Consider the following 27,788-nt stretch of genomic DNA (forward strand, 5'->3'; position numbering starts at 1 on the left):
CCACTGCAGAGCCTGCATATGCCATCTGGTATGATTCACCAACAGGATGCAGAAGTGTCATGAGGCCCAGCAGCCTCAATCATTCTCACTGAAATCCCGGAGAGAGGCTGAAACATTGGTATCATAGCCTGAATATCTTGAACTCGCTGCTAGGGAGAATAAGGCTGAAACTGCACTGTGTCCAAACCTGCTCAGATGAAAGGGAGTGCCTGAGAAGGAGTCAGGTGTGACTTCAGCATGTTGATTGTGAACCCCAGTGGATGCAAGCGGTCCACCTCGTCTGAAGGTGGGAGATGACGGCATGGGGTGAGCCCGCCTTCAACAGCCAGTCGTCGAGAAAAGGGTAGACTGATTGCCCTAATCTCCGCAGATGAGCTGCAACCACTGCCATCACCTTGATGAACACCCGAATGGTGCTGGTAAAGCCAAAAGGGAGCCCCACAAATGCCTGTGGGCAAGCAAGATGGGGATGTGGAAATATGCATCCTACAAGTCCAACGCTACCAGCCAGTCTCCTTGGTCTAGGAAAGACAAGACCTGAGCTAAAGTGAGCATCTTGAATTTCTCCCTTTTGAGGAAGGGATTGACAGTTCGGAGGTCTAGAATAGGCTGAAGACTCTTGTTCTTTTTGGGTATCAGAAAGTAGCAGAATAGCAACCACTGCCTACTTCTGATATCAGAACCCTCTCTCTAGTGAACTTCCTTGTGTAGCGAGGACAGCTACTCCTCTGTCAGACGATTTTGTGTTGGAGGTATGGGGGAGGAGAGGATTCGAAGGGGAGGGAGTAACCCCTTCGAATGAACTGTAAGACACACTTGTCCAGTGTTATGAACTGCCAGTGGTGTAGATGATGTTGGATTCTCCCACCAACTGGACAACAATGGTCTTGCAGAACAAGATTAGGAGGCCTTGGAAGCTGCAGCTGCCGAAGGGTTTGGTGGCGGATGACTTCTGGCTATCTGACCCACAAGGTCGGAATGCATAATGTCCACGTTCTTGCACAGCTTGTGGAGCTTGAGCAGGACGTAGGCTGGCATATGGGTGACACTGTGGCACGCCCCTTTCGCAGCAACAAAAGGGGAAAAAGGCAGACTGGGGATGAGGGGTCACTGAAAGGCCCAAGGACTTGGCCGTAGCCTGAGATTCCTTAAAGCGCTCAAGCACAGAGTCTACCTTCGCTCCAAAGACAAAAGTCTCATTGAAGGGCATGTCCTTGAGTTTGGCCAGAATATTTCCTGAAAAGCCAGATGTTCTCAGCCAAGCGTGCCGCCCCAAGGCCACTGTAGATGAAACTGCCCTCCCCAGCGAGTCAGTTGTGTTCAATCAACACCTAATGGTAAACTTTGTTGCATCTCTCCCATCTTTCACTGTTTGAAAAAGGAAGGCCTGTGCATCCTCCTGGAATTGTGGCAGCACTTGCACAACCCTATCCCACAATGTCTGGGAATATTGGCCCAAAAGGCATGCAGTGTTGACCGACCACAATGATAGGCTAGCAGAAGAAAACCTCTCCTTTCCTAAAGTATCCCGCCTTTTGGGTTCCCTATCCGGGGAAGCGGCAGGGAATGGGCCAGGGGAATTTGAGGCCTGGACCACCAGCCTGTCAGGAGTGGGTTGTTGGCTGTGAAAACTTGGGCCACCTGAGGCGGGACGATGGCAGCGGGCAATTGTCCTCTTCACAGGAGCCGTGATGAGCTTGGACTAAGCTCCCAGCAGGACATCAGTCAGTGCTTCGCTGAAAGGGAGCAGAGTTTCTGAAGAGGAAGCTCCAGGTTAAAGAACTTCCATCAAGAGGTTAGTCTTGACCGCCACCGAGGGAAGTACAAAGACCTCAGCTGCCCTCTTCACTACCATCGCATATGATCTCCCTCCTTCGTAGCCACAGTAGGGGGAGGAAGCAAACATGAATCTAGAGAGGTGTTCAGGCCACCGGCATCTCCAAGTTCCTCATATCAGTCCAAAGATATACATAAATGGTATTCTAAAGGGTCCAATGACCGCTTCCATTCTTCCCCTAAGCTTGGCTGCTCTAAAAAATGCTCAGGGAACAACCTAGGCCCTGTCAGTACTAGAGTCTGCATCGAGCGACGCAATTCAGAATCTGAATCAGAATATGTCTGGCACCACTGGGAGCATCGGCAGTGGGACCGGCACCAGAGAATATGTGGATTGGCATGACTGGCGTCAGTCCGGATCCATAATCGAATCCTCAAGACCCCATCATAGCCAAAGCGGAAGTCGTTGGTGCGGAACCTGATGGAGCTTCCTCTGGTCCTCTGGGGCCCAAAAGCGTTTCGGCCCGCTCAAAGACAAGGCGCATGACCTCATAATAATCCTTGAGTTGAGGGGGGTCACTCTGGCTCCCAGTAATGAGGGGAGGTGCAGGGTCGAACCTAGCAATGTCTCTGAGGAATCGTGCCTGGAACGCTCATGTTCCAAACTCGTCACGTCGGCCGACGGACAAGGAGAAGTCAATGACCTCTTCACTTCTTTTGTTCCTTGTGCCTCTTCCCCGAATGTCCCGAGGACTTCGAGTGAGAGGAAGAAGACTTGTGGCTCCTGGAGCGATCCCAGGACTTTCTTCATGATTGGGATGGAGACCTCCTAGGAGCTGCGCTAAATGATGTCAACTACCAGGCTGCAACCAGCTTTAGAGACCACTCCCTCAATGCGTTCGGCACCAATGTTCCAGCAGTCCTAGCATGAATTTGAGTTGTGGTCATGCTCGAGACACCATAAGCACACAAAGTGCGGGTCCGTTACCAACATGGGGCAGTGACAGGCACCGCATGGCTTAAACCCTACCTTACGATATGACATCCTCAACCCTCTTCAAAAATTGCTAACAAAAATGTCAGGAAAGCCTGTCAAAAAGAGATAGAGGGGTAGCTCTTTCTTCCGTTCAGCACTAACTGGTGTGGAAAGAAAAGAATTGACATCCACGCACTTGGGTGACACCTATATAGGTGACAACCACGTCACTTCCGGTGCCAATGACAACATGCTGAACATAACAAAGCCACCCGACAACATCCAGGAGTACTGCAGAAGCAAGAAGCTTCTGGATCTAGTCTGATGCCTTGAAGTTCAAAGGTAAGGAACCTGCAGCTAGAAGTTTCTATCAGAAACACAAGGCTTGCAGGCTTCTGTTGAGAGCTGCACCAAGTGGCAAGTCCCTAACAGTGGCACCATTATGGTAGTGAAGCAGAATCTGGCCTTTTGTGATCCCATCATACTCAAGGTGACATCCCTTAAATGATCAAAGTAAGTAGATGGCTAGAGGGTGCTCCTCTTCCTGGACTTTAGCAAGCACTTTATCAACACTGGATACAGCAGTTTCAGAGACTTTGTAAAGAATTCCAGGTTGTAGGTGTCAAAGTGTTGGTGTGGAACCCTGTAAGGCAGAAAATATGGCAGGGCAAAGAAGAATGTTTTCTTCCTGACTGCAAGCAGTACAATGCTCCTTGGAGGGCCTTCAAACCGTGATTTAAATCCAGCTAGTGAAGTCCTATATATTGACACTTTGAGAGTTTGTCCTAGGAACTGCACTGTTCAAAGATCCAAAATTCTCACAATTTGAAGTGATCATCAGAGGAAATGGATAAATGCTTGCAAGGCTCATATTTGCATGACGCCAATGATAACTTTTATCAGTCCCACTGAAGCCAAAGATGCCACCTAGCAGGCCCATTCACAATGCATTGTGTGAGGTCACTGGTGCCCATGAATTAGCTTTTTTGATGCATTCACTCATTGATTACCGCTAGTAGGCCCATTGATGAATGAACTGTGCAGGGATGCTGACACCCCTTACCAGCTTTTTTTAATGTCTGTACTTAGGCAGTAAGCTGTGCCATTGCAGTAAATATCATTGCAGTGCCTAAAGAACAAGCCACTTAACTTTGGTAACACTCTTTCTGATAGAGACTCTATAAAGCTCCAGATTCCTCACCTTGTGAATATTCCCTAGGTGCCACACTAGATCCGGATTAGACTTGATCTGTAGTACCTCTGTGTGCCGTAAGGTGGTGCCATGCGGCTCCGGAAGTGACGTGTAGAGCCTATAAAGTTGCCAGAATGTGTACACTGACATTAGTTGCTTTTGATACAGTCTGTACTTTCAGATGTGGAGCACTAAAAGCAAATTGATACATCAGTGTGCAGATTCCTTGACTTGGGTTCTTATTACAAAGTATAGTCCAATCAAAGAACGGAAAGAGTGGGAGAATCTGCAGCTAGATAAAGTCTTTACCAGATAAGCATTACAGAAGGTAAATAACTTGTTCTTTTGATGAAGGCTTTTAGCCGCAGATTCCTCATAAATGTAGGTCTGTCACTAGACTCAAACCAGAAAGACCTGCAGGACCGAGCAGGCAAAATGCTTCTGTTCATGAACCTGACTTTCAAGACAACAGTGTTTTATGAACATATGGAGGGATGTTCATGTAGCTGCCTGGCAGATGTCTAGGACAGGGACCCCACATGCAGTGATAGCCACTTTGGCCCTGGTGTAGTGGTGGTCACTTTGGCCCTGGTGGAGACAAGCCTTCTGGAGGCTGCTTCTTTGCCAGTGCACAGTAGATCTTAACGCAGAGCATGATCCAGAGCAAGATGGTATGCTTCTGCAGAGCATTGCCTTTTTTCACTCTGCCTAGCCCTACAAGGAGCTGATTGCCCAACCTCTTTGGTTTGACTGGTGTAGAACTGATTGCACTTTTGGTGTCCAAGTGATAGATTCGCTCTTCCTCCTTATTGGGGTTAGACAGAGCACAGAACGCAGACAAGGATGATGGTTTGACCAATGTGGAACAATATCACATTTTCTGTAGAAAGGAGACTAGTTCACAGAACCAGCTTACCAAGAAGAAGGTGGTGTATGGTGGATGAACAAACAGAGCATGTAGAATGCACACACACTGTGCAGAGGTGATGGCACTCAGAATCAAAGTTTAAATGGTTAGATGCCACAAAAGACATCTGTGGAACGGCTCAAATGAAGTACACATTAAGTAAGTAAGGACAAGATTGAAATCCTATTGGGGAATGACAAAGGGAGAAAGGGGAAACATGTTGAAGTCCTTTCACAAATCGCATCAAAACTGGTGATTTAAACAAGGAGGGCTGATCACGCAACCATAAGAAGGCAGAGAGGGCAAAAGATAACTGTTAGACTTTTCATCCTTGCCGTGGTCTCCCTTAACTTTCTGCCTCTGTTTCCCAGGTTGCTGATGTGTGCTGGACTCTGATTTTGCTGTTTTTGTTACTCTGGGCACTTTACCACTGCTAACCAGTGCTAAAGTGCAAGTGCTCCTTTACAAAATGTGTATATAATTGGCTTATCCATGATTGGCATATTTGATTTATTAGTAAGTCCCTAGTACAATGCACTAGAGGTGCCCAGGGCCAGTAAATCAAATGCTACTAGTGGGCCTGAAGGATGGTTGTGCCACCCACATAAGTAGCTCTGTAATCATGTCTCAGACCTGCCACTGCAGTGTCTGTGTGTGCAGTTTTTAACTGTAAATTCGACTTGGCAAGTGTACCCACTTGCCAGACCTAAACCTTCCCTTTTCTTACATGTAAGGCACCCCTAAAGTAGGCCCTAGGTTGCCACAAGGGCAGAGTGCAGTGTATGGTTAATTAGGACATGTAATAATGTGTTTTATATGTCCTGACAGTGAAATATTGCTAAATTCATTTTTCACTGTTGCAAGGCCTGTCCCTCACATAGGTTAACATGGGGGGGCTATCTTTAAATCTGATTAAAGTGCAGATTCCCCTTGGGGGCGGATGGACATGTGGAGTTTGGGGTCTCTGAGCTCACAATTTAAAAATACATCTTTTAGTAAAGTTGATTTTAAGACTGTGTGTTTGAAAATGCCACTTTTAGAAAGTGACCATTTTCTTGCTTATGCCATTTCTGTGACTCTGCCTGTTTGTGGATTCCCTGTCTGGGTCAGTTTGACAGTTGGGCTGGTTGCACCTCACACTAGACAGTGACACAAAGGGAGCTTGGGTGTAGTCTGCATTTCCTGATGAGCCATCTGTGTTAGGAGGAAGGGGAGCAGTGGTCACTTACACCTGAAAGGGCTGTGCCTGCCCTCACACGATGTAGTCTCCAGCCCCCTGGTGAGTGTCTGGGGCCTGGCCTGGCCAAGGCAGGATTTCACATTCAAGAGAGACTTTGCTGTGAAGTAGGCCTACTTCAAAGGACAAATTGGGTATAAGAAGGGCACCCAAAACCACAGACTTTAGAACACTTCTGGAAACCAAGAGGAACCTCTGCCTGGAGAAGAGCTGAAGAGCTAAGGAAGAAGAGCTGCCCTGCCTGTGACTGCTTTGTGGAGCTATCCTGCAGTTGCTGCTTCTGCCAGAGTAAGAGGACAAAGACTGGACTTTGTGTTGCCTTCCTTCTTGTGAAGATCTCCAAGGGCTTGATTTAGAGCTTGCCTCCTATTGTTTGAAGTCTCAGGCACAGCAAGGACTTCTCTCTGCCAGCACCTGGAGTCTCTGGAGAGACTCCTACTCTGCCAAGTGGTGCCCATCCAGTTCCTGGGACCCTGAAAGGAGGAGCTGGCAGCCTAAGAGGAAGAAATCCAAGCACAGAATGCTGTGCGGGGAAAAGATTGATGTGACTCCTATCTGCGGCTGAAAAATCAACGCACTGCCAGATTCACAGCTGAAAATCATCACTCACCTGTAGTGAGACCGAAGAATCGGTGCACGGAGCTGGAGAAGCGACGCGCAGCATCGCTGACTGAGGCTGGTGAGATTGCAACCCGCACTGCGTGGTTTTTAGATCATCGTGCGGCTGGATTTCCGGCGCAAGCACCGCTGGGTGTGTAAAAACAACGCAAGGCCTGCCCAGACCTGAGAGTGCTGACCGGATCGACGCATTGCTCTCCTGCAGAGAGAAGAAACGACACGCCCGACCCGACAAAAGGAGAAATGACACAAGGTCTTGTGAGTGAGTGAAATCTACACATCGCAAGCCCTTTCTGATGCACACTCGCCCATGCGGGTTTACTTTTGACGCACCCTTGGTACATTTTCACGTTAACAGTGTTAGTGTGTGTTTACAATTACATGAAGACTCTTTTTGCATTTTTATTGATATCTTGACTTATGTATTGTGGATTTTTGTCATTTTGGTCTTGTTTTGTTTAGATAAATATTTTCTATTTGTCTAAACTGGTGTTGTGTCATTTTGTAATGTTTTCATTAAGTTACTGTGTGTGTTGGTACAAATACTTTATACCTAGCACTCTGAAGTTAAGCCTACTGTGCGTGCCAAGCTACCAAGGGGGCAAGCAGGGGTTAGCTGAGGGTGATTCTCTTTTACCCTGACTAAATGAGGGGCCTTGCTGGGACAGGGGATAACCTGACTGCCAACTGAATACCTCTTTTCTAACAATAACCCTTAACTGTGCCCAGAGCAAGGCTTTGCTGGGCTAGAAACAAAACAAATGACAAAACATCAGACAATTTGGCCTGGAGGGTGCCAACCTGGTGAGTGCTCCACAATACCACAAATTTGTCCCTACAATAGGCGTATACAGTTTTTGTCGAGACACACCTTGCTGCCAAGATGATATAGAACTGGGGGAAGGTCAAAGATGTTCTGCTGTCACTGGTTAATTTCCACGCATGAAGGTGGTGGTTGCGAAGGCCTGGGTGCAGAACCCTGCCCTGTTGCTGCAACAGTAAGTCCTCCCATAAGGGCAGTCTGAAAGGAGGACATATCTCAAGCCCAGGAATTTGTGATACCATACTCTCCAGGCCCAATCTGGAGCCACTAGAATGGCTTAGGCCCAGTCTTTTCTAATCTTCTCGAGAACTCAGGGCAGGAGTGATATCAGAAGGGGAGGCATAGAGGAGTCCTAAGTTACACTTGAGGCAGAATGTATCTCAGAGCGAGAGACACCTTGGAAACCCCAATGCGCAGAAGTGCTGACATTGCACATTCTCAGCAGTGGCGATCAGATTGAGCCAAAGTTCTCCCCTTTTATGGAAGAGACCTTGTGCCACCTCTGGGTGTTATTGCCACTTATGATCTGCTGGGCGCCCACGGCTTAGGTCACTTGCACTGGCATTCAAAGATCATGCTATGTGGTTCACCAGCAGAAAGATTCTTTGATGGTACAGTCATTTCCAGAGGCACGGTGACTCCTGGTAAATGGTCTGTGACCTCAGCCCGTCTTGTTGGTTGCACAAGCATCTGCACTAGAATCCCTTTGATGACGGCAGGAAGGCTTTCAGCACCAAGAGGATGGTACTTCACTCCAGAAGGCTGATGTAGAACTGGGACTCTGTGGAAGACCAGAGGACTCAGATCTCCACTTCTCCCAGATGACACTCCCATCTCAGAAGCGATGCATATGTCACCACTGTCAGTAGTGGGTGGGGGAAGGGAAAGGGGTCTGCTGCTGACTCAAATGCAGCCCAGCAACCACCATTGCAGATCCTTTCTAGTCTCCACTGGCATCTGAACATGGTCGGAGACGTCCCCTTGATGCTGGAGCCACTGGGACTTCAGATCCCACTGCAAAGCCTACATATGCCACCTGGCATGCTTGACCAGAAGGATGCAGGAGGCCATCATTCCCAGCAGCCTTGGAGTTGACCTCACTAAAACCCAGACTGTAAAATCGGGATCATAGCCTGGATTTCCTGGACTCCCTTTCCCTGGGGAAGGGCACAAAATCGAACTGTGGTCAGAATGGCTCATTCTAAAAGGGAGCATCTGAAAAGGAGTCAGCTGTAACTTCTGTATGTTTATAGTGAACCCCAAGGATGACAAGAGGTCCCCCGTTTCTAGAGGTAGTTGATGACTACTTGGATAAGGGTGAGCATTTTGAACTTCTCCTTCTGGAGGAAGGCATTGAGAGGGTTCAGGTCTAGAATAAGCTGAAGACCTCAGTCCTTCTTGGGCACCAGAAAGTAGCAGGAAGAGCAAACATGTGCTACTTCTGGTGCCAGCACCCTCTTGACAGCTCCTTTTGCCAGAAAGGGCTTGGACTTCCTACCGTAAAATGGGTAGATGGTCCTTCGTGAGTCGCTGGGGTGATGGTGGGAGAATAGGTGGGCAAGAAAGGAAGGGTAAGGCATAACCATACTAGACAATTTGTAGTACCCACCTGTCCGATGTGATCTCAGGTCAAAATGGATACAATTGATGGATTCTGCCTCCCTCCTGGTGGCTGTGACCCTGTAAGGGTACACTAAAGAAGCTTGTTGGTTGGAGCTGCAGGGTGGGAGGGGTGCGGTAGACTGAGCATCATGACTGCCCTTTGCCGCTCACCACTGCCTCCACTGTGAAATTGCTGGGTTCCCTGTTGAGGATAGGCAGGCTGGTGGTAAGGAACACCTCGTCCACAGCCACGAAAGGAACACTGAAAGTATTGCTGGTGAGGCTAGGTAGAAAAGCCCATGGAGCAAGTAGTAGCCCTACACTCCTAAATTCATTCAAGGGCAGAACAGTCAAGTCCCATCAAACCCCATGTCTATCAGAGAGGACTGGACATTACCTGAGAACCCAGCAGAATGTAGCCACGCATGGCAACAAATGGCAACACTGGTGACTATTGCCCATTCAACATAGTCTGTGGTGGCCCAGCCACAATGAAATGTGAACTTGGCCGCATCACAACTATCCTGATTGGCCTGTGAGAGAACAGGGCAAATGTCTTAAAGAACACCTGGGAGGACTAGCACCATCAAGTTCCAGAAGGCATGAGTGTAGCTGTCAAGCAAGCAGGAATCATTAATGGACTGTAGGGCCAAACTTGCGGATGACAAGAGGCATTTACCAAATATCTCCTATTGCTGCAACTCCCTATCTCGGGGAGTGGTAGGAATATTGTTGGGGTCGTCCAGCTGGCAGATGCTCGCACCAGAAGGCTCTTGTGAGAAGGGTGCTGTGACAAGAACGTAAGGTCGTCTAGGGCTGGGCGATGGTGTTTAGCAATTTGCTAGTTAACCAGAGGGTTGGAACAAGGCTTAGCCCATGCACCTGGTAGGGTATCAGTCAAGGGTTTTCTAAAATGTAGGAGAGGCTCAGAAGCAGTCTGGCCAGGTTTCAGGACTTCCCGCCAGGATGCTTGTTTTCACCTCCATAGTGGGGTGCCGGAGTTCAAGGACTTCAGCATCCCTAGGCATAAACATTGTATAGAATGCAGATTCTTACTTACCTGGGCCAAAAGGGGAGCAAAGGGCAGACTCTCGGGATGTGTCCAGCCCACTAGCACCCTGGAAGTCCTCATACCAATTGTCATCGACATTGGGCTGAACGAACTGATCATCTTAGTCAGGATCATTGTCAGCGTTGGTATCAAAAAAGAAAGTAAAGATTGCTCTCTGCCTGGTGGTAAGGCGAATGCAGAAAGTTTCGTTGGATTCAGTTGGAATGTCTGTCAAATTCTGAACTGCATCAAGCTAGTGTCAGATAGAAGAATCGGGCCACTTCTTGGGCAGAGAAATCTTGGCCTGGATTGGGTATGGGTGATGGTGGCGGTACTGGAGCTGAGGGTGTAAGTGGCTCAGGGAGTCCACCTGGAAACAAAGGCAAACCTGCAGGCTGTAATCCAAGTGGTTGGCCTTGTGCCACCATGGGCCCCGAAGGTGTGCCAGAGGGAAGAGAGTAGAGATCCGAAGAGCCAGAGCATAGCTAAGCAAAAGTATTTGATTTGGCTTAGCATGGCTGAAGGCCCCGGAAACTCAGGTTGTGATGAAATCAGCTACTGAACAGGCTCTGTAGTCAGTCGAACTTCAGGAGTGGGAACGGAACAGTTGGCACCACCCACGAGCTACATCAAGGGAGTGGGAATGGGGAACCTCTGATTCAACTTCTTATGTATCTTGTGTCTACCTGAGGATTCGGAGCTCGATGAAGACGAGCCTCAAGAACCACTCCGCTGACTGCAGGAACAGAATCTTGACCAGGAATAAGCTTTTGTCTTGAAGCATGATTTGGAACGGTCCCGAGACTACGTCTTGTTATGCTTGGTGATGGAGTTTTGCCTCGCTTTCTCTGATGGCCTGGGGCTTCATCGATTTGTGGTCATTCACAGGTCTTGGAGTCGTGGCCTAACCCCAGACACCACGGGCAAACCTGATGGGGGTCTGTTACAGAAATGTGTTTGTGACAGTCCTTATAGGGCTTGAAACTTCTCGCTTGCACACTGCTGAAAATTTGAGAGAAAAATATCTGACAAAAATTAGTCTATGAGACACAAAGAAGTTCCAGGTCAGTGAATACAGACTTGAAAAGACAGGAACTGGTGACAGCAGGTAGGAATGGTGCCTTTATAGGCCTCGTACATCACTTTTGGAGCGGAACCACGTCAACACAGAGCCGCACAGCCACCTTCTAATGCACAGAAGCAGTATGAAAAACAATTCTGGATCCAGTTTGATGCCTATTCATGAGGTGAGGAGTCTGCGGCTAGACGTCTCTATCTGGAACAAACACAAGTGTAAAAAAAAAAGCCACAGTCATTGACTTTGTCAATGTCTGGGTTTAGGCTAGTAGGCTTACTCAATAAGCTAGTACGTGATACAGCATTGCTCCTATGACTTTATTCGATCTAGCAGGATTCATTTCAAATTAAATTTGCGACTACGTTAAAAAGTATGTGTGTCCTGTTACAGGCTGAGGAGTGTGCAAGAGCAATGTCAATCCATTAAGAGTAGGCAAGGGTGCTTGATCAACTCCACCATTACCAATGTTTTGTAAGTGACCAATCTAACATAACTCACATTATCCACGCAACTGAAGAAATACTGTGTCTTTTCAAAAACATATTAACCTTCAAACACCAGGGCATTTAGTTGATTGAAAGCTAATGTTAATGAACAATCACATAATCTAATAATGACAGCACCACTAAGCGAGCAATAAAACTCTGGGTGGTAATTGACTAGGGGAAATAAAAGCTGATTGACTTTGCGGTGCCTTGACACCCCTCTCCTACAAAGGCAGGATGCCACTGTACGCAGAGCCGCCCAACACGTTCTCCTAATAAACATGTTGTGTAACCTTCAGATTCTCCGAGATGCTCGGATCATATCACCGGTTAACACTGCCATGTTGAGGGCAGTGCGTAATTCACCGTAAGCACTACATATATCCGGCACGGTAACCAAAGTCAGGTGTAAGATACAAAAAAAAAGAGTGAATACATTTCAGACGCAACATAATGATATTCTGTGGAAGTAATTTACCCTCCTCCGCCAGTGACATAGCTGTAGCCACCTGTTCCCAAACCATAGCCGTAGCGCTCTCCAAGGAAGACTGGCTCACTGGGGTCATAGCAGCTGAGCAACGTCCGCAGCCTAGAGATGCTGGGAAAGAAAAAGAGTTTGGTAAAAGCGAATTCTCAAGTTAGTGCTCGTGTTTGCGTTCAATATATAATCAAGAGCCCTTTTGTTGACTACAGATGCAGAAAGGCACAGTCATGAAAACCTCAATAAGCAGAATGTAAACAGGGAATGTTATTTCTGCTGGTGAAATGATGGAATTCGAACAGGTAAACACATTGGTGCACAAAGGAACAACACAAACTGAAACTAAGCCTTTAACTAGCGGCTAAACTTCAGTAATCATAGACAGCATGTATTTTAAAATCAACCACACTTGCTCGGCGTTCTCTACAAGCCAAACACATAAGTTCACGATGTTTTATGCTTGGCTCCTACGCACAGCCCAAACGTTTTAAAACGAACAAACGTCTCAGTTCCGTCAGTGCTTAATTTGTAAATAACAAGGGGCCAGATGTAGCAACAAACCAAATTGCGAGTTGCAATTTGCTAGTCCATCCGACTCGCAAATTGCAACTCGCAATTTGGTATGCAGTATGGTGTCTCAGACACCGACTGCGACTCGCTATGGGGTCGCAATGACCCACCTCATGAATATTCATGAGGTGGGTCGCAAATTGCGGCCCCATAGCGAGTATAGGCACTCGCAAACATGGAGGCCTGCTGTCGTCAGCAGACCTCCATGTTCGTGACTGCTTTTAAATAAAGCAGTTTTTTTTTTTTTTTAAGTGTAGCCCGTTTTCCTTACCGGAAAACGAGCTGCACTTAAAAAAAAAAAACGAAACCTTTAGTTTCGGTATTTTTTCAGGGCAGGGAGTGGTCCCCTGGACCACTCCCTGCCCTGAAAAAATATTTTTGGGTCCAGTCACAAACTGGAAGGGGTCCCATGGGGACCCCTTCCAATTTGCGAGTGGGTTACCATCCACTTGAAGTGGATAGTAACTGCGATGCCATTTGCGACCGCGTACGCGGTCGCAAATGGTATTGCATCCCACTGCGAGTCGCAAATAGGAAGGGAACACCCCTTCCTATTTGCGAGTCGGAAATGCATTTTGCGAGTCGGATCTGACTCGCAAAATGCATTTCTGCATAGGAAACTGCGTTTTGCGACTCGCAAACGGCAAATTTTGCCGTTTGCGAGTCGCAAACGGCAAATTTTGCCGTTTGCGAGTCGCAAACAGTTTCCTACATCTAGCCCAAGGTGCGGTGCTCAAAGCTCTCCTCTTAAACACGCAGCTGCTGCAATTAAATGTGGGAAACCGGGAAACCGGAATACCGAGGGAGCGTAATCCTGAAGCCATCTCGGGCCCCTTCAATCCATTCAAAAGCCACTTCCTCCCCCTTCAGCTCACTCTTGCAGCTTGTGCTTTCTCCGATTGTGCCGCTTTTTCATTTTTCTCTTCCTCCGTCTTTACCATATGTGTCATTTGCTCATAGCAAGTGCTTGGGGGTGAAGAATAAGCTTCGGTCCTCAATAAGTGCCGGTGCTCAGCGCCGGAAACAACAAGCACAAATTAAGCACTGAGGGCCAGATGTAGCAAGGGGTTTTTCCCATTCTGTGTCAATGGTAAAATGTGTTCGTACATATGGCCCTGAGTTCCGTATAAAAGGTGTCAGTCACAAACTACTTCAGGTTATAATGAGAGCCTCGAGGTTATTCCAAATTCTTGATTCATACATACCCGAGGACATTTCTGTGCCTAAAACATGGTTCGGAAAACATAAGAAGGGAATCTCCCTAGCAACAATTTAACATGACTTAAACGCAATGCAAAACAAATCAGTTTTTCAAAACAAGAAAATGATTTATTCAAAATAATTAAGTATTTTACAGTGAGCAAGCTCCACATATTTTATTGTTAATTTTTTTTTTATAAGAGCGAGATAACAAAAATCAGGCAGAAACTAGAAGCAGTGAAATGATAGTATCAACAGTCACCAAACCAGATTAAAGAGTGCTTGAGCTCATGGCCAATTATGTTAAAGCAGAATGCCTAACGGCTTGGCTTGGAAAGACTTAGCATTGTCACATCCTAACGAGTGTTATAAACGCCAACATGCAAAATCAACTGTGGCGAAAAAGATTAGGGGCCAGATGTAGCAAAATTAGACTTTGCGACTCGGAAATTGCGACTCGGTGCGACTCGCAATTTCCGAGTCGCAAAACCATATGCAGAATGGTGTCTCAGACACCTTCTGCGAGTCGCTATGGGGTCGCAAAGACCCACCTCATTAATATTAATGAGGAGGGTCGCATTTTGTGACCCCATAGCGAGTCCCGGCACTCACAGGGATGGTGACCTGCTGAAGACAGCAGACCTCCATGTCTGTGACTGCTTTTTAAATAAAGCAGTTTTTTATTTTTTATTTTGCAGCCCGTTTTCCTTAAAAAAATAGCGAAACCATTTGGTTTCATTTTTTCAGAGCAGGCAGTGGTCCTTTGGACCACTGCCTGCTCTGAAAAACCCTTTTTGGCAACATTTGCGAATGGGTTACCACCAGTGTGACATTGGTGGTAACTGCGAATTGCTTTGCGATCTCGTTCGCGGTCACAAAGCAATTTAGCATAGCGATGAGAGTCGCAAATAGGAAGGGAATACCCCTTCCTATTTGCGAGTCGCATTCACAATTTGCGAGTTGGTACCGCAAATTGTGAATGAGCACCGCAAACGGCATTTTGCATGGCGCAAACTGCGATTTTCGCAGTTTGCACCATGCAAAATGCTTGCTACATCTGGCCCCTAGTGAGGGTTTTCTCCTTGGTGGGAAATACACTGCGCCACCTCAGGATGTAGATGTTAAACTTGTTCTGCCAGAAAACGACTGCTCAGTTTGTTTGTTCAGTGTCTGGCCATGTAGTTGGTGACCAGGAAGATGCCCTGGCACTCAAGCTACCTCCAAAGAGAGAAGGCCTCAATCCGCTTGCCATCCCACATGACAGCTGTATTATCCATAAGAACCTGTATCAGCCTCCCCTTGAACGGCAAAACGTCCATCTGGGCCAGAAATTAGCCCCTAGGTGCAGTAGGATTATGTGGAACCAACCCTTTAATGGAGACAAGAGCACTGTGATCTTCCCCTACCCCAGGCGAGCCCCCCAACCCAGTAGCAATGCGTCCACTGTCAGCTCTTGGTAGGAAAGGGAGAGTGGCCAACTTCAGGAAAAACTGTGATCAGTCAACCACAAAAGCAAAGCTTGAGCTATGTCCTCTGAAACCCGGCTGATGTCAGAAAGACAACTTTGATGCTGGGTTGCCTGAGATTTCGGGTACCAGTACATGGATTGTTTGTACCACCTGGCAGGGTTGCACAAAGCTAAGTGGTCACAAAGCCTCAAATCAGTCTTCATTCCTGTAACATCAGGATCACAGGTCAAAAGGCCCGAACCCTTTGGTGTGGAGGAAAATCCCTAAGCTCCATTATGTTTGGGATCACCCCAATTAATTCAAACCTCTGTAAGAGAATCAGCTGAGACTCCACCTTGTTCATGGTGAAATCCAATATTTGCTAAATGTCTGCCAACGTCCACAGATGGCCCACAACTACTGCAGAAAGCCTGTCTTCAGGAGACAGCTGTCAAGGTACAGGAATGCAGGAACTCCAGACCTCTGAAGATGGGCAGCAACCACGGCCATCACTTTCTTTAACACAGGAGGGGAATTTGTGAGACAAAAGAGAGCAACACAAATTAAAAATGCTCCTGGCCCACATTTAGCTGTGAACTAAAAGTGCTTGTGGCCCATTGTGAACTGCAGGTAAAGCCTGAAGGACTGCAGGACAGGAGTATAAAAATACACATCTTGAAAGTGCAAGTAAACCATCAAGAATCCAGGGCCCAGAGCAAATAGGATCGAAGCCAATCTGAGCATACTGAACTTCTGCAAGAAGATGTTCAGCCTTGGAGGACCAAAGTAGGCCCAAGTTCTTTTTTAGAGGTGAGGAAATAGCAAAAGTAACAACCCCCATCTTTCTCTGATTCTGCTACACTTTCCTTGGTGAGCATGAGGCATACTTCCTGTAGCAGGATCGATAGATGTTCTGCTGAATTGTTTTTCTGATGTGTGGGGAATACTAGGTGGGGTAGAGATTATCCTGTACAAACAAATTTGCAAGACCAATCTGTCAGGTGTGACGGATCAGCAACCCAGGAGGCAGTATTGAATCCTGCTCCCTACTGGTTGGACATATGCCTCTAAGGGCAAATTAAAGCATTTTTTTGTAGCAGCGGAAGAAATGTTAGAAGGCTGGCACCTCTGCTGGCCCACGTGCTACCTGCTGGATCCATTAACAAAGCCCCAAAAGGAAAGATTTCTCATCACTGTTACGGCAAATGTTACACTGAAATTACCAATGATGTAATAAAAGATGTCATGACTGCTGTAATATCGGGGGTAATTAGCAGTGCATGGCAAAGGCGTGAGGTATAATTACCTTATGGAGCAAGTTTAGTTACTTGATATAATCATAACTATAACTGCTGAATTTTTATGGCTTTGTGCTAGTAAATTCAGAACCTAACTAAAATGTTCCTGTAACCTTTGTTTTTTAAATGAACTTTTTAAAAAAATGCTATATTCTAACTATAATGTCCCTGGAATCTGTGTTTTTTCCAATGAATTTCTATTTTTAAAAAAAATGTAATTTTAATTACTTTACGCTAATCAAACCACCACTGCGCATGGCCTTCGGCCGTGTGTGTCAGGGTTTGGACACAGGGACTGGCCTGCGCCCAAGCCCTGCAGCCTACCCCACAGCACTTGTGAAGTGCTTCTTTGTTTGGTGGAGATGTGATGATATTCCTATGCATCAAAAACGCGTCTCCAAAATCGGCGGGAAATGTGCTTGGGGTCCCTTTAGTAAGCTGTCCATCTTCCTGGGAAAATGGGGGTGGGAGACACAGCACATCACTAATATATATGGGGTGGGGCCAAGAGGGAAGCCAGCTAGGACTGCAGAGGCTGTCAGGCTCCCCCCGGAGTAATATATATGTATCTATATCTATATATACAGGGAGTGCAGAATTATTAGGCAAATGAGTATTTTGACCACATCATCCTCTTTATGCATGTTGTCTTACTCCAAGCTGTATAGGCTCGAAAGCCTACTACCAATTAAGCATATTAGGTGATGTGCATCTCTGTAATGAGAAGGGGTGTGGTCTAATGACATCAGCACCCTATATCAGGTGTGCATAATTATTAGGCAACTTCCTTTCCTTTGGCAAAATGGGTCAAAAGAAGGACTTGACAGGCTCAGAAAAGTCAAAAATAGTGAGATATCTTGCAGAGGGATGCAGCACTCTTAAAATTGCAAAGCTTCTGAAGCGTGATCATCGAACAATCAAGCGTTTCATTCAAAATAGTCAACAGGGTCGCAAGAAGCGTGTGGAAAAACCAAGGCGCAAAATAACTGCCCATGAACTGAGAAAAGTCAAGCGTGCAGCTGCCACGATGCCACTTGCCACCAGTTTGGCCATATTTCAGAGCTGCAACATCACTGGAGTGCCCAAAAGCACAAGGTGTGCAATACTCAGAGACATGGCCAAGGTAAGAAAGGCTGAAAGACGACCACCACTGAACAAGACACACAAGCTGAAACGTCAAGACTGGGCCAAGAAATATCTCAAGACTGATTTTTCTAAGGTTTTATGGACTGATGAAATGAGAGTGAGTCTTGATGGGCCAGATGAATGGGCCCGTGGCTGGATTGGTAAAGGGCAGAGAGCTCCAGTCCGACTCAGACGCCAGCAAGGTGGAGGTGGAGTACTGGTTTGGGCTGGTATCATCAAAGATGAGCTTGTGGGGCCTTTTCGGGTTGAGGATGGAGTCAAGCTCAACTCCCAGTCCTACTGCCAGTTCCTGGAAGACACCTTCTTCAAGCAGTGGTACAGGAAGAAGTCTGCATCCTTCAAGAAAAACATGATTTTCATGCAGGACAATGCTCCATCACAAGCGTCCAAGTACTCCACAGCGTGGCTGGCAAGAAAGGGTATAAAAGAAGGAAATCTAATGACATGGCCTCCTTGTTCACCTGATCTGAACCCCATTGAGAACCTGTGGTCCATCATCAAATGTGAGATTTACAAGGAGGTTAAACAGTACACCTCTCTGAACAGTGTCTGGGAGGCTGTGGTTGCTGCTGCACGCAATGTTGATGGTGAACAGATCAAAACACTGACAGAATCCATGGATGGCAGGCTTTTGAGTGTCCTTGCAAAGAAAGGTGGCTATATTGGTCACTGATTTGTTTTTGTTTTGTTTTTGAATGTCAGAAATGTATATTTGTGAATGTTGAGATGTTATATTGGTTTCACTGGTAATAATAAATAATTGAAATGGGTATATATTTTTTTTTGTTAAGTTGCCTAATAATTATGCACAGTAATAGTCACCTGCACACACAGATATCCCCCTAACATAGCTAAAACTAAAAACAAACTAAAAACTACTTCCAAAAATATTCAGCTTTGATATTAATGAGTTTTTTGGGTTCATTGAGAACATGGTTGTTGTTCAATAATAAAATTAATCCTCAAAAATACAACTTGCCTAATAATTCTGCACTCCCTGTAAATATATATATCTTCCATCCCATAAAGGGATGAAGGAGAGAGAGAGATTGATATTGCAACAGTCTGCCCATGCAATACCTTCAAAATGTGACACTGGCAGGATGTTTGGTTGCAAATGTTACAGTTATGTTTTGAGGCACAGCAGAAGCGAGTCTCTTGTGGCCAACTAGTAAAGCTCTTGGACTATCACTCAGTAGGTTGAAGGTTCAAGTCCTGGTAATTTCACGGTAGTTTATTTATTTACTAGCATTTTGAATGTTAAACATTTCTAGTGATGGAACGTTTATGTCTTGTTGCAAAGTAAAATCTTTGGGTTGAATGTCATATGTATGTCTGGAAACTGCATAGCAAAAAGTCACCAGGGGTCGACGCGGTGTTCAATGGCTGGGGGTTGGAAACAGGATCTGACGAAGGTCAGGCCCAGCAGTCAAACCCCTGGCAGGCACGGCCTTTGGCCATGCGGGGCACCAGTTGGGTGGTTACAGAGGGTTTGCCACAGGGCCTGACCCTGCAGCCAAACCTCATTACGCTTGGCCAAAGTCCATGCACAGCACTGGGTGGTTTTAGGGGGCTGACCACAGGGCCTGGCTGCAGGTCAGGCCCTGCAGCCAATCCACGCCGTGCATGTGGCGTGGGGTTGGGCGGTTATAGGGATTTGGCTGCAGGCTCCCTATTTGCAGCAGCTCCCTGCGTGCACAAACAATGCCGGCTCCCTTAGGATACTGGTAGCCAGCTGGGACCAAAGGGACCTTGGGGTTCCCCTTGCAGTCCTGTCACTTTCTGTCTCTCACTTCCATCCCATAATGGGATGGAAAAGAGAGAGCGAGAGAGACTGTTGTAATGGTCTCTCCATAAAATTACTTTAAAGTGTCACACTAGCAAGATGTTTGGTTGGAATGTCATAGTTACCTTTTGATGCACAGCAGAACAGAGTCACCTTTGGACTACTGGTAAAGTTCTTGAACTGTCTTTCAGTAGGTTGACGGTTCAAATCCTGGTATTTCATGGCAGTGTGTCTGTTTATTTACTTGTGTTTTGAATGTTAAACATTCCTACTGATGGAACATTTACGTCTTTTCCCCCATCACCATCTTTGGACTGAATGTCATAGAGAGGTCTGGACACTGCGTAGTGTAGTGAAATATGTGTTTTTGACCACTGACTTTGTGTTGCACTACTTCGCACCTGGATTAGCTGTCAAGTGTTCACCGTTTGCAGATTACATTTTGTATTCAATTTAGCTGCCTATTGACTTTATAGTAGTGTCAGACACTGCCATGTTAAATGTGTTAGGAATATTCCACATTGTAAACTGTGCTTGTTTTCGTATTCTTTCTCACCAAAGAGCTAGGACATATCACCGAACAGTTAGTTAGTCATCACAATAAAAATGTACCAGACTGCAAGCAGGGAACGGTTTGGCCTTGAGAGAGACAATTTAGGAGACTGGCCAGTTCCAACCTGTTTCTTTCAACTCTGACCTATATTTGCCAGCATGTTTGAATATTTATTTTTTATGGGAGTTTTTTTTCTCCAGAAAGCCCTCTCCGGTTCTTTAACATATAAAAAGGTGGCCCTGCTCAGTAGCTGTAGAATTTCCAATATCTCGGTCAGGATTAGACGTTGAATGCGTGACATATCTGTCCCGTGAAGGTGGAGATCTCTTTCTCACAGTTTAACAGGTTCAGCTTCTTGCTGGCATGAGAAAGATGAAGAGCTTGGCAGGCCCTACGGTGATTATTTTTTACTTTATTCTTTGCTTTGCAATTATGATATTATATAATCACATATATTTGCTGTGTACATCGCAGCTGAGAAACATTTTGGTACGTTTTCATTTAATTGCTGTGACTATTTTTGAACGTCTGCTTTAAATCTGTTAACCTCCTTTTTTAGGAACCTCGTGGTGAAATAATAATAAATGTCTTCTTTGAACTGAGAAGTGCATTCCAGATATTTTTGTCAACTAAGTCATTATTGAAAGCAAAACATTTTGGCGTAGATCAGACAGTCTAAAAGGAGGGATTGGAGGTTGAGAGTGCACGATTTAAAAGTGTAAATCTGTTTTTGTTCAGAGAATTAAAGGAAGCACTGCAAACCATGTTTGAAAATGCATGTGAAATTCAAATGCCTTATGATGTTTTGGTTAATGTATTTTCTTGTTTATCAGGACTTTCTAAGTTTTGGGATGGGTGCTTGGATATACTCAAAGTGTTTTCATGTTTAGAAAAGGTGCTTTTTGAACAGAATGATATCCCTTTTATTCTTGACAAGAGGGTTTGGATACTTTTATCTGCTTATAGAAAAATGCATGAGATATGTAAACCGTTAAAATATGAAAATAAGAAATTAAAGGAGCAAGTTAGTCAGAACAAATTATTGCAAGACAAAGCTGAAATTTACCAAGCTGTTCAATGAGAATCTGACTTTTCACATTCCAGTATTGAGGAGCTTAAAAAAGGAGGGGGCCAGTGTAAGCTGCATGAGCAGAGCGTAGTTTGTGCGCAGAGTAGCCTACAGTTTTTGGCAGGAGTTGAAATGCATTTTAAAAAAAGATTACACTGAGCAAGAAGGTGAGGATGCTACTGGTATATTCAGACAACTTTTGCAGAGTACAATGGGTACAATTAATTCAGACAAGACACAGGTACTGTCGCAAAATGTGCAGTTTCTAGGAATTCAGTGGAATCCAGAACATAGAGAGATGTTGTTACAGGTAAAACAAAAGATTTTGTATGCTACTATTGGCACTAAGCAAGAGACACAGAGTTTCGTGAGACTGCTTGATTTTTGGAAACAGTATAGCCCTCATCTGAGTAAAATCTTAACGCTTTGGTACAAGGTAACCAGGAAAAAACGTGAGTTTGAATGGAGTAAGGAGCAGCTGTGTGCTTTTGATTTGGCAAATGAAATAATTCAACAGACTTTAGACTTGTGTACAGTGCAAGACAGAGACATTGAGTTACATGTAACTATTCAGGGACAATATGCAAATAGGAATATGTGGCAGAAACAGGGGAGGACGAGGGTGCCCCTAGTGTTTTGGACTAGAAAACTACCTGACTCTGGGGAGCGCTATACTCCTTTTGAAAAACAGCTTTTAGTCTGTTATTGGGCTCTAGTGGATACTGAGCAAATAACACTAGGTCATAATGTAATTCTGAGTCCTGAAATACCAATCATGCAGTGGGTGATGAGTTCACCTAAATCTAACCATATAGGACATGCACAAGAGGCTAGTATCATACACTGGATCTGGTACATACAAGACAGGGCTCGAGTAGGACCGGCAGGCACTGCAGCCCTACATGAACAGGTGTGACAAGCCCCTGTACAGGATGAGGAGAGGACAGGTAAAAGAGTCACCAGTGAAATGGAGTGCGCCTTTTGAGTTCTTGTCCCCTGAGGATAGAAAGCATGTTTGGTTCAATAATGATTCATTCAAAAACATGGGTACTGAAAGACATTGGAAAGCAGTGTCATACAATCCAGTTACTGAAAAGTTGTTGTCTACTACAGGAGAAGGAAAAAGTATCTAATATGCAGAGTTGTACACTGAGTGTCAGGCTCTAAAGCAAAAGCCTCCTGGGACTTGTCATTTTTACACTGATTCTTGGTCCACTGCCTATGGTTTAGCTATCTGGCTTTCCACATGGCATGCACATAACTGGTTCATTCATTCAAAGGAGGTGTGGAGCAGAGTTGTGGCAGGAAATTTGGGAAATGTTTCAACAGAGTAAAGCCATAGATGTTCATTGTCCCATTGACTAACTAGAACGCTGGTTCAATTCCCTTGCAGACGACAAAGACAAAAGTTCAGAGGCAGAGTGTCAACCTAGAATTCTGACTTGGTGGGGATGGCTAAGTGGGCGCACCAGAAATGTGGACACTTGGGAGAAAAAGCCACTTACAGGTGGGCAGATATTAGAGGTATTCACATCCCCCTAGATTTGATAAAAACTGTGATTTTGCAATCTCCTATTTGTCAGCACACCCAACAGAGATCTGTCCCACAAACAGTCAAAGATCAATTGGGGAGTGGAAAGTTACCAGGACAGATAGAAATCAAAGCTATTCTGTTAAATAGTGGAAAAGCAGATTTCTTCATACAGATTAGAGACAGAATTGTCCAACTTGTCATACGTGCAGTGTATGGAGGATTGGTAAGGAAGGGGACTGCCCCAGCCCTTCTGACAGTGCAAGGAAAGGGAAGCTGTGATTCAGCAGAAAACCTCAGTGCTAAGGTATGGGTTGAATCCCCAAATGGCCATTCAGAACCAGCAGAAATTATAGCAAAGACCCCAATAACGTCCTGCTGATTATAAAACAATGAAAGGAAAAGGAGAGCACATTTCAGATGACAAATGTTATTTGCAAGACAAATCATACTTGTTTCTTTTACAGCTCTTACTGACTTGCCACTGACCATAAGTGTGCTGTGTGGTCTCCCTTGGGGCATTTGCGTGTAGGGTCGGGGGAGGGACCGCATCCCCAACTTGAACCTGATTGATAACCTTTGTGCAACACTCCTGCTGCTTTTAAAGTACAAATCCTATGGATCCATTTAGCGCTGCATGTGTTTCACAGATTCAAGTTCTACACAGGAACAATGCTGAGTACCATGGATGTTCTGTCAACCTGTTTGATTACATTTTTCCACTGGAACCAACCCGTGGCTTATTATCATCTGATGACTTCTGCCAGTCTCATTAAGAATGTTTAAGTTGCCAGTTGGCTGACTATTCTCATATGGGAACACTTGTATTCCAGCAAACCTTTCAGGTCGACCGTGTACCTTTATATGATTAGAACTCATGATGTTTCCATCTAATTCTTTACCAACTTGCTATCCTACAGACACTATCCAATCAGTTATTATCCCAATCAGAATATATAAGCTTCAGTCTTTTCATTGTAAGTGTGTCTGATTTAACTGTTTATAAACTCAATACATTAATCCACTTCCATTGCTTTATAGTGATTGCTTTTATCATTTCATTATGTTGCTGTATATGATGCAAACCTGATTTGCTTAGAATGTTTTCATTTCTTTTTTTTTAATAAGAGAATAGTACAAAGGCATTGATCAAAGGGTGGAAATGTAGTGAAATATGTGTTTTTGACCACTGACTCTGTGTTGCACTACTTCGTACCTGGATTAGCTGTCTAGTGTTCACCAATTGCAGATTACATTTTGTATTCAGTTTAGCTGCCTATTGACTTTATCGTAGCGTCAGACACTGCCATGTTAAATGTGTTAGGAATTTGTAAACTGTGCTTGTTTTTGTATTGTTTCTCACCAAAGAGCTAGGACATAATATTAACGTACTGTTAGTTAGTCAGCACGATAAGAACGTACCAGACTGCAAGCAGGGAACGGTTTGGCCTTGAGAGAGACAATTTGGGAGACTGGCCAGTTCCAACCTGTTTCTTTCAACTCTCACCTACATTAGCCAGCATGTTTGAATATTTATTTTTTATGGCAGTTTTTTTTTCCAGAAAGCGCTCTCTGGTTCTTTAAGATATAACAAGGTGGCCCTGCTCAGTAGCGGTGGAATTTCCAAGACCTCAGTCAGGATTAGACATTGAATGCCTGACATATCTGTCTGGTGAGGCTGGAGATCTCTTTCTCTCAGTTGAACGGGGTCATCTTCTTGCTGGCATGAGAAAGATTAAGAGCTAGGCAGGCCCTACGGTGATTACTTTTTACTTTTTACTTTATTCTTTGCTTTGCAATTATGATATAATATAATCACATATATTTGCTGTGTACATTGCAGTTGGGAATCATTTTGGTATATTTTCCTTTCATTGTTGTGACTATTTTTGAACGTGTGCTTTCAATCTGGTAACCTCCTTTTTTAGCAACCTTGTGGTGAAATAATAATAAATGTCTTCTTTGAACTGAGAAGTGCATTGCAGAGATTTTTTTCAGCTCGGTTATTAGTGAAAGCAAAACACATAGTAAGGAGTTACCTGTGGCCTAGTGGTTAAGTTCTCAGACCCTCACACAGAAGGTTAACGGTTCCAGTCTAATTGTTTCAGTTGTCATTTCTCAGCTTTAAATTATTTTCAACTTAAAATATTTAAGGTGCATACAGAAAGGTGATCTCACTCTTTGTCAAATCCATGTTTTTTCAATTTGTCAGAACATTTCTCACTCTAAGCGGCACAGGGTTGGGTGGTAATAGGGGGTGGCCACAAGGCCTAGTTGCTGACCAGGACCTGCAGCCAACCCCACTGCGCATGGCCAAAGGCTGTGCGTGTCATAGGGTTGGGTGATTATAGGGGGTTGGACGTAGGACCTGGCTGCAGGCTAAGTCCTGCAACCAAACCCCACTGCACATGGCTGAAGGTCGTGTGCAATGGTGGATGGATTCATGTATAATAATATCATAGAAATTCACTGAAAAAAACAAATGTTACTGGGACATTATAGTTAGGAAATAGAATTTAAAAAAACCATAGGAATTAATTTAAAAAAAACAAAGGTTACAGGAACGTTGCAGTTAGGCTCACATTTTAAACGTACAAAACAACAGAAACTCACCTGTTGTAGTAAAACTATAACTCGTGCCCTCGCCATGCACTACTTATTACCCCAGATATTGCAGCACTCATGACATCTTTTATAACCTCATTGATAACAATGGGAATGCAACTGCGCAACCAGGATTTAGGATTGTATCCCCAGGTCACCATAGATGATGCTTTGTGCTTTTAAGCTCTATTATTACCTAAACCTTTAAAATTACATCCCTGGTTCTACCTATTGGATTTTTGTCATTTTAGTGTCAAATAATTAATTAAATTTAACTCTATTTAGTTTTCTAAATTGGTATGGATTTTTTCTTGTGTTGTGGTTTCACCAGATTACTGTTTGTGTGCTGCATAAAACTTTACACATTGCCTCTGAGTTAAGCCTGACTGCTTTTGTGTTAAGCTACCAGAGAGTTAGGCATAGGTCAATTTGCGGTTTGCTTTTGTTTCACCCTGACATGAATAGTATTTGCTGCTTGAGCAGGATTTCACACTTCTCAAACAGTAATCACATTTCCCACAATGCGTATATATATATATATATATATATATATATATATATATATATATATATCTATATATATCTATATATATATATATATATATTTACATGTAATGCAATATTTTTTATATTAAATGTTTACATTTGTTTCTACACTAATAGGGTTAATCATATATGTGATGTTATTGAAGTGAAGTACTTTCCCTAATGTTGCTTAGACTGGAGTGGGAATAGTAAATCTAATCACTCAGAAGTCCATCACTTTCCCTGCTGTTGCTTAGGCTGGAGTGGGAATAGTAAGCATAACCCCTCCTAAGTCCAACTCTTTCCCTACTGCAGCTTAGACGGGAGTCAGAATGGTAAATCTAACCCATCGGAAAACCAATGCCTTCCCTACTGGTGCTTAGACTGGAATGGGAAAAGAAAATCTAACCCCTCTGAAGTCCAACACTTTCCCTCCTGTTGCTTAGATTGGAGAGAGAATGGTAAATCTAACACCTCTGAAGTCCAACTCTTTGCCTGCTGTTGCTTAGGCTGGAGAGGAAATAGTAAATGTCAACCCTCCGAAATCGAACGTTTTGCCTACTTTTGCATAACCTGGAGTGGGTATAGTACTATAGTACTCCAAAGTCCAACACTTTCTCAACTGTTGCTCCAACTGGAGTGGGAATACCATAAGTTTTATTTTTATGTTTTATTTTTTAAACCAAAAGTATAATTTTTTTTTTCTGTGTTTAACCCCCTCTGTGCCGTGGATGTAACAGTTACGTCCAGTGGCACAGAGCTGTTGTGTCGTGGATGTAACCGCTACGTCCTGGCACTGATTCCCCGGATTCAGTAAACCACCTCCCCCGGAGGATGGCAGCAGAAGCACTTCCGCTGCCACCCCTCCCAACGGACATCTGGTGACATCAGCGAGCATCACGTGTTGACTTCATCAGAGGTTGCCCCTGATGCACTGGAAGCATAGTGCGGAGGAGAAACTGATTAGTTTCCCCTTGGGGAAGGGGGAGGTCAGAGAGGCATGAAAGGAAAGCCTTTTTCCTTTCCTTTCATCTCTCTTCGAGCATTACTGCAGAACGATTGCAATGCGATCGTGCTTCAGGAATGCCCACTAGACTCCAGGGATTGGGAAGGGTCTTTCTCCCTGGGGGGGACATGGGGTGGGTTTGGGGGGCATTTTATTTTAGGCCATTTCTGCCCCCCCCCCGATCTGCCAATTTTTATTATGCCGCTAGACACCAGGGATTGTTTTTATTTTATTTGTTTACATAAGGGTAGTGGCCCCCTAGGCAGGGGTTGCTCCGGGGTGTAGGATGGGGGATGGGGGGGGGCATTTCTGCCTTCCGTTGGCCCTTGGGAGCAGATCGGCATATTTTTATTAGGCAAATCTGCGCCTGAGAAACCACTAGATACCAGGGATTTCTTTTTTTTAACTTTTACAAAAGGGGAGCGGCCCCTTAGGCAAGGGACGTTCCCCATGGGGGCATATTATTTTAGGCCATTTCTGTCCCCCTTGGGGGCAGATCAGCCTATTTCTATTAGGCCCATCTGCCCCCAAAGGGTGGAGAAACCACTTAGACACCAGGGATCGGGTTGTGTGTGTGTGTGTGTATGTTTAATTTTGGGTGGGACAGCCCCTTGGGCAAGGGTCACTGCCCATGGGGGTACACTACTGATGGCCATTTCTGACCCCCTGGGGGCAGATCAGCCCATTTTTGTTAGACCCATCTGCCCCCAAGGGGGTCAGAAAGCCCACTAGACACCAGGGAAGATTTTTTTTTGTTTTAAAGAGGGTGGGGTATGGCCATACCCCCCACCCAAATAAATGGGGACAACGTTGTTCTGCCCACCGG

At 45.0% G+C, this 27,788-nt stretch overlaps 1 protein-coding gene across 1 annotated transcript in view; it reads right to left on the minus strand.

The window, feature by feature from the left end:
• The window catches only part of B3GLCT (beta 3-glucosyltransferase), a 902,740-nt gene that overhangs the window by 165,264 nt on the left and 709,688 nt on the right, over positions 1-27,788 (minus strand). Inside the window, exon 13 of the mRNA XM_069205575.1 lies at positions 12,224-12,343. Within this exon, the coding sequence (XP_069061676.1) occupies positions 12,224-12,343 (120 nt within the window). The remainder of the gene's footprint in view (positions 1-12,223; positions 12,344-27,788) is intronic.

The sequence above is a fragment of the Pleurodeles waltl genome, chromosome 8, assembly GCF_031143425.1.
Source record: "Pleurodeles waltl isolate 20211129_DDA chromosome 8, aPleWal1.hap1.20221129, whole genome shotgun sequence".
NCBI lineage: Eukaryota > Metazoa > Chordata > Amphibia > Caudata > Salamandridae > Pleurodeles > Pleurodeles waltl.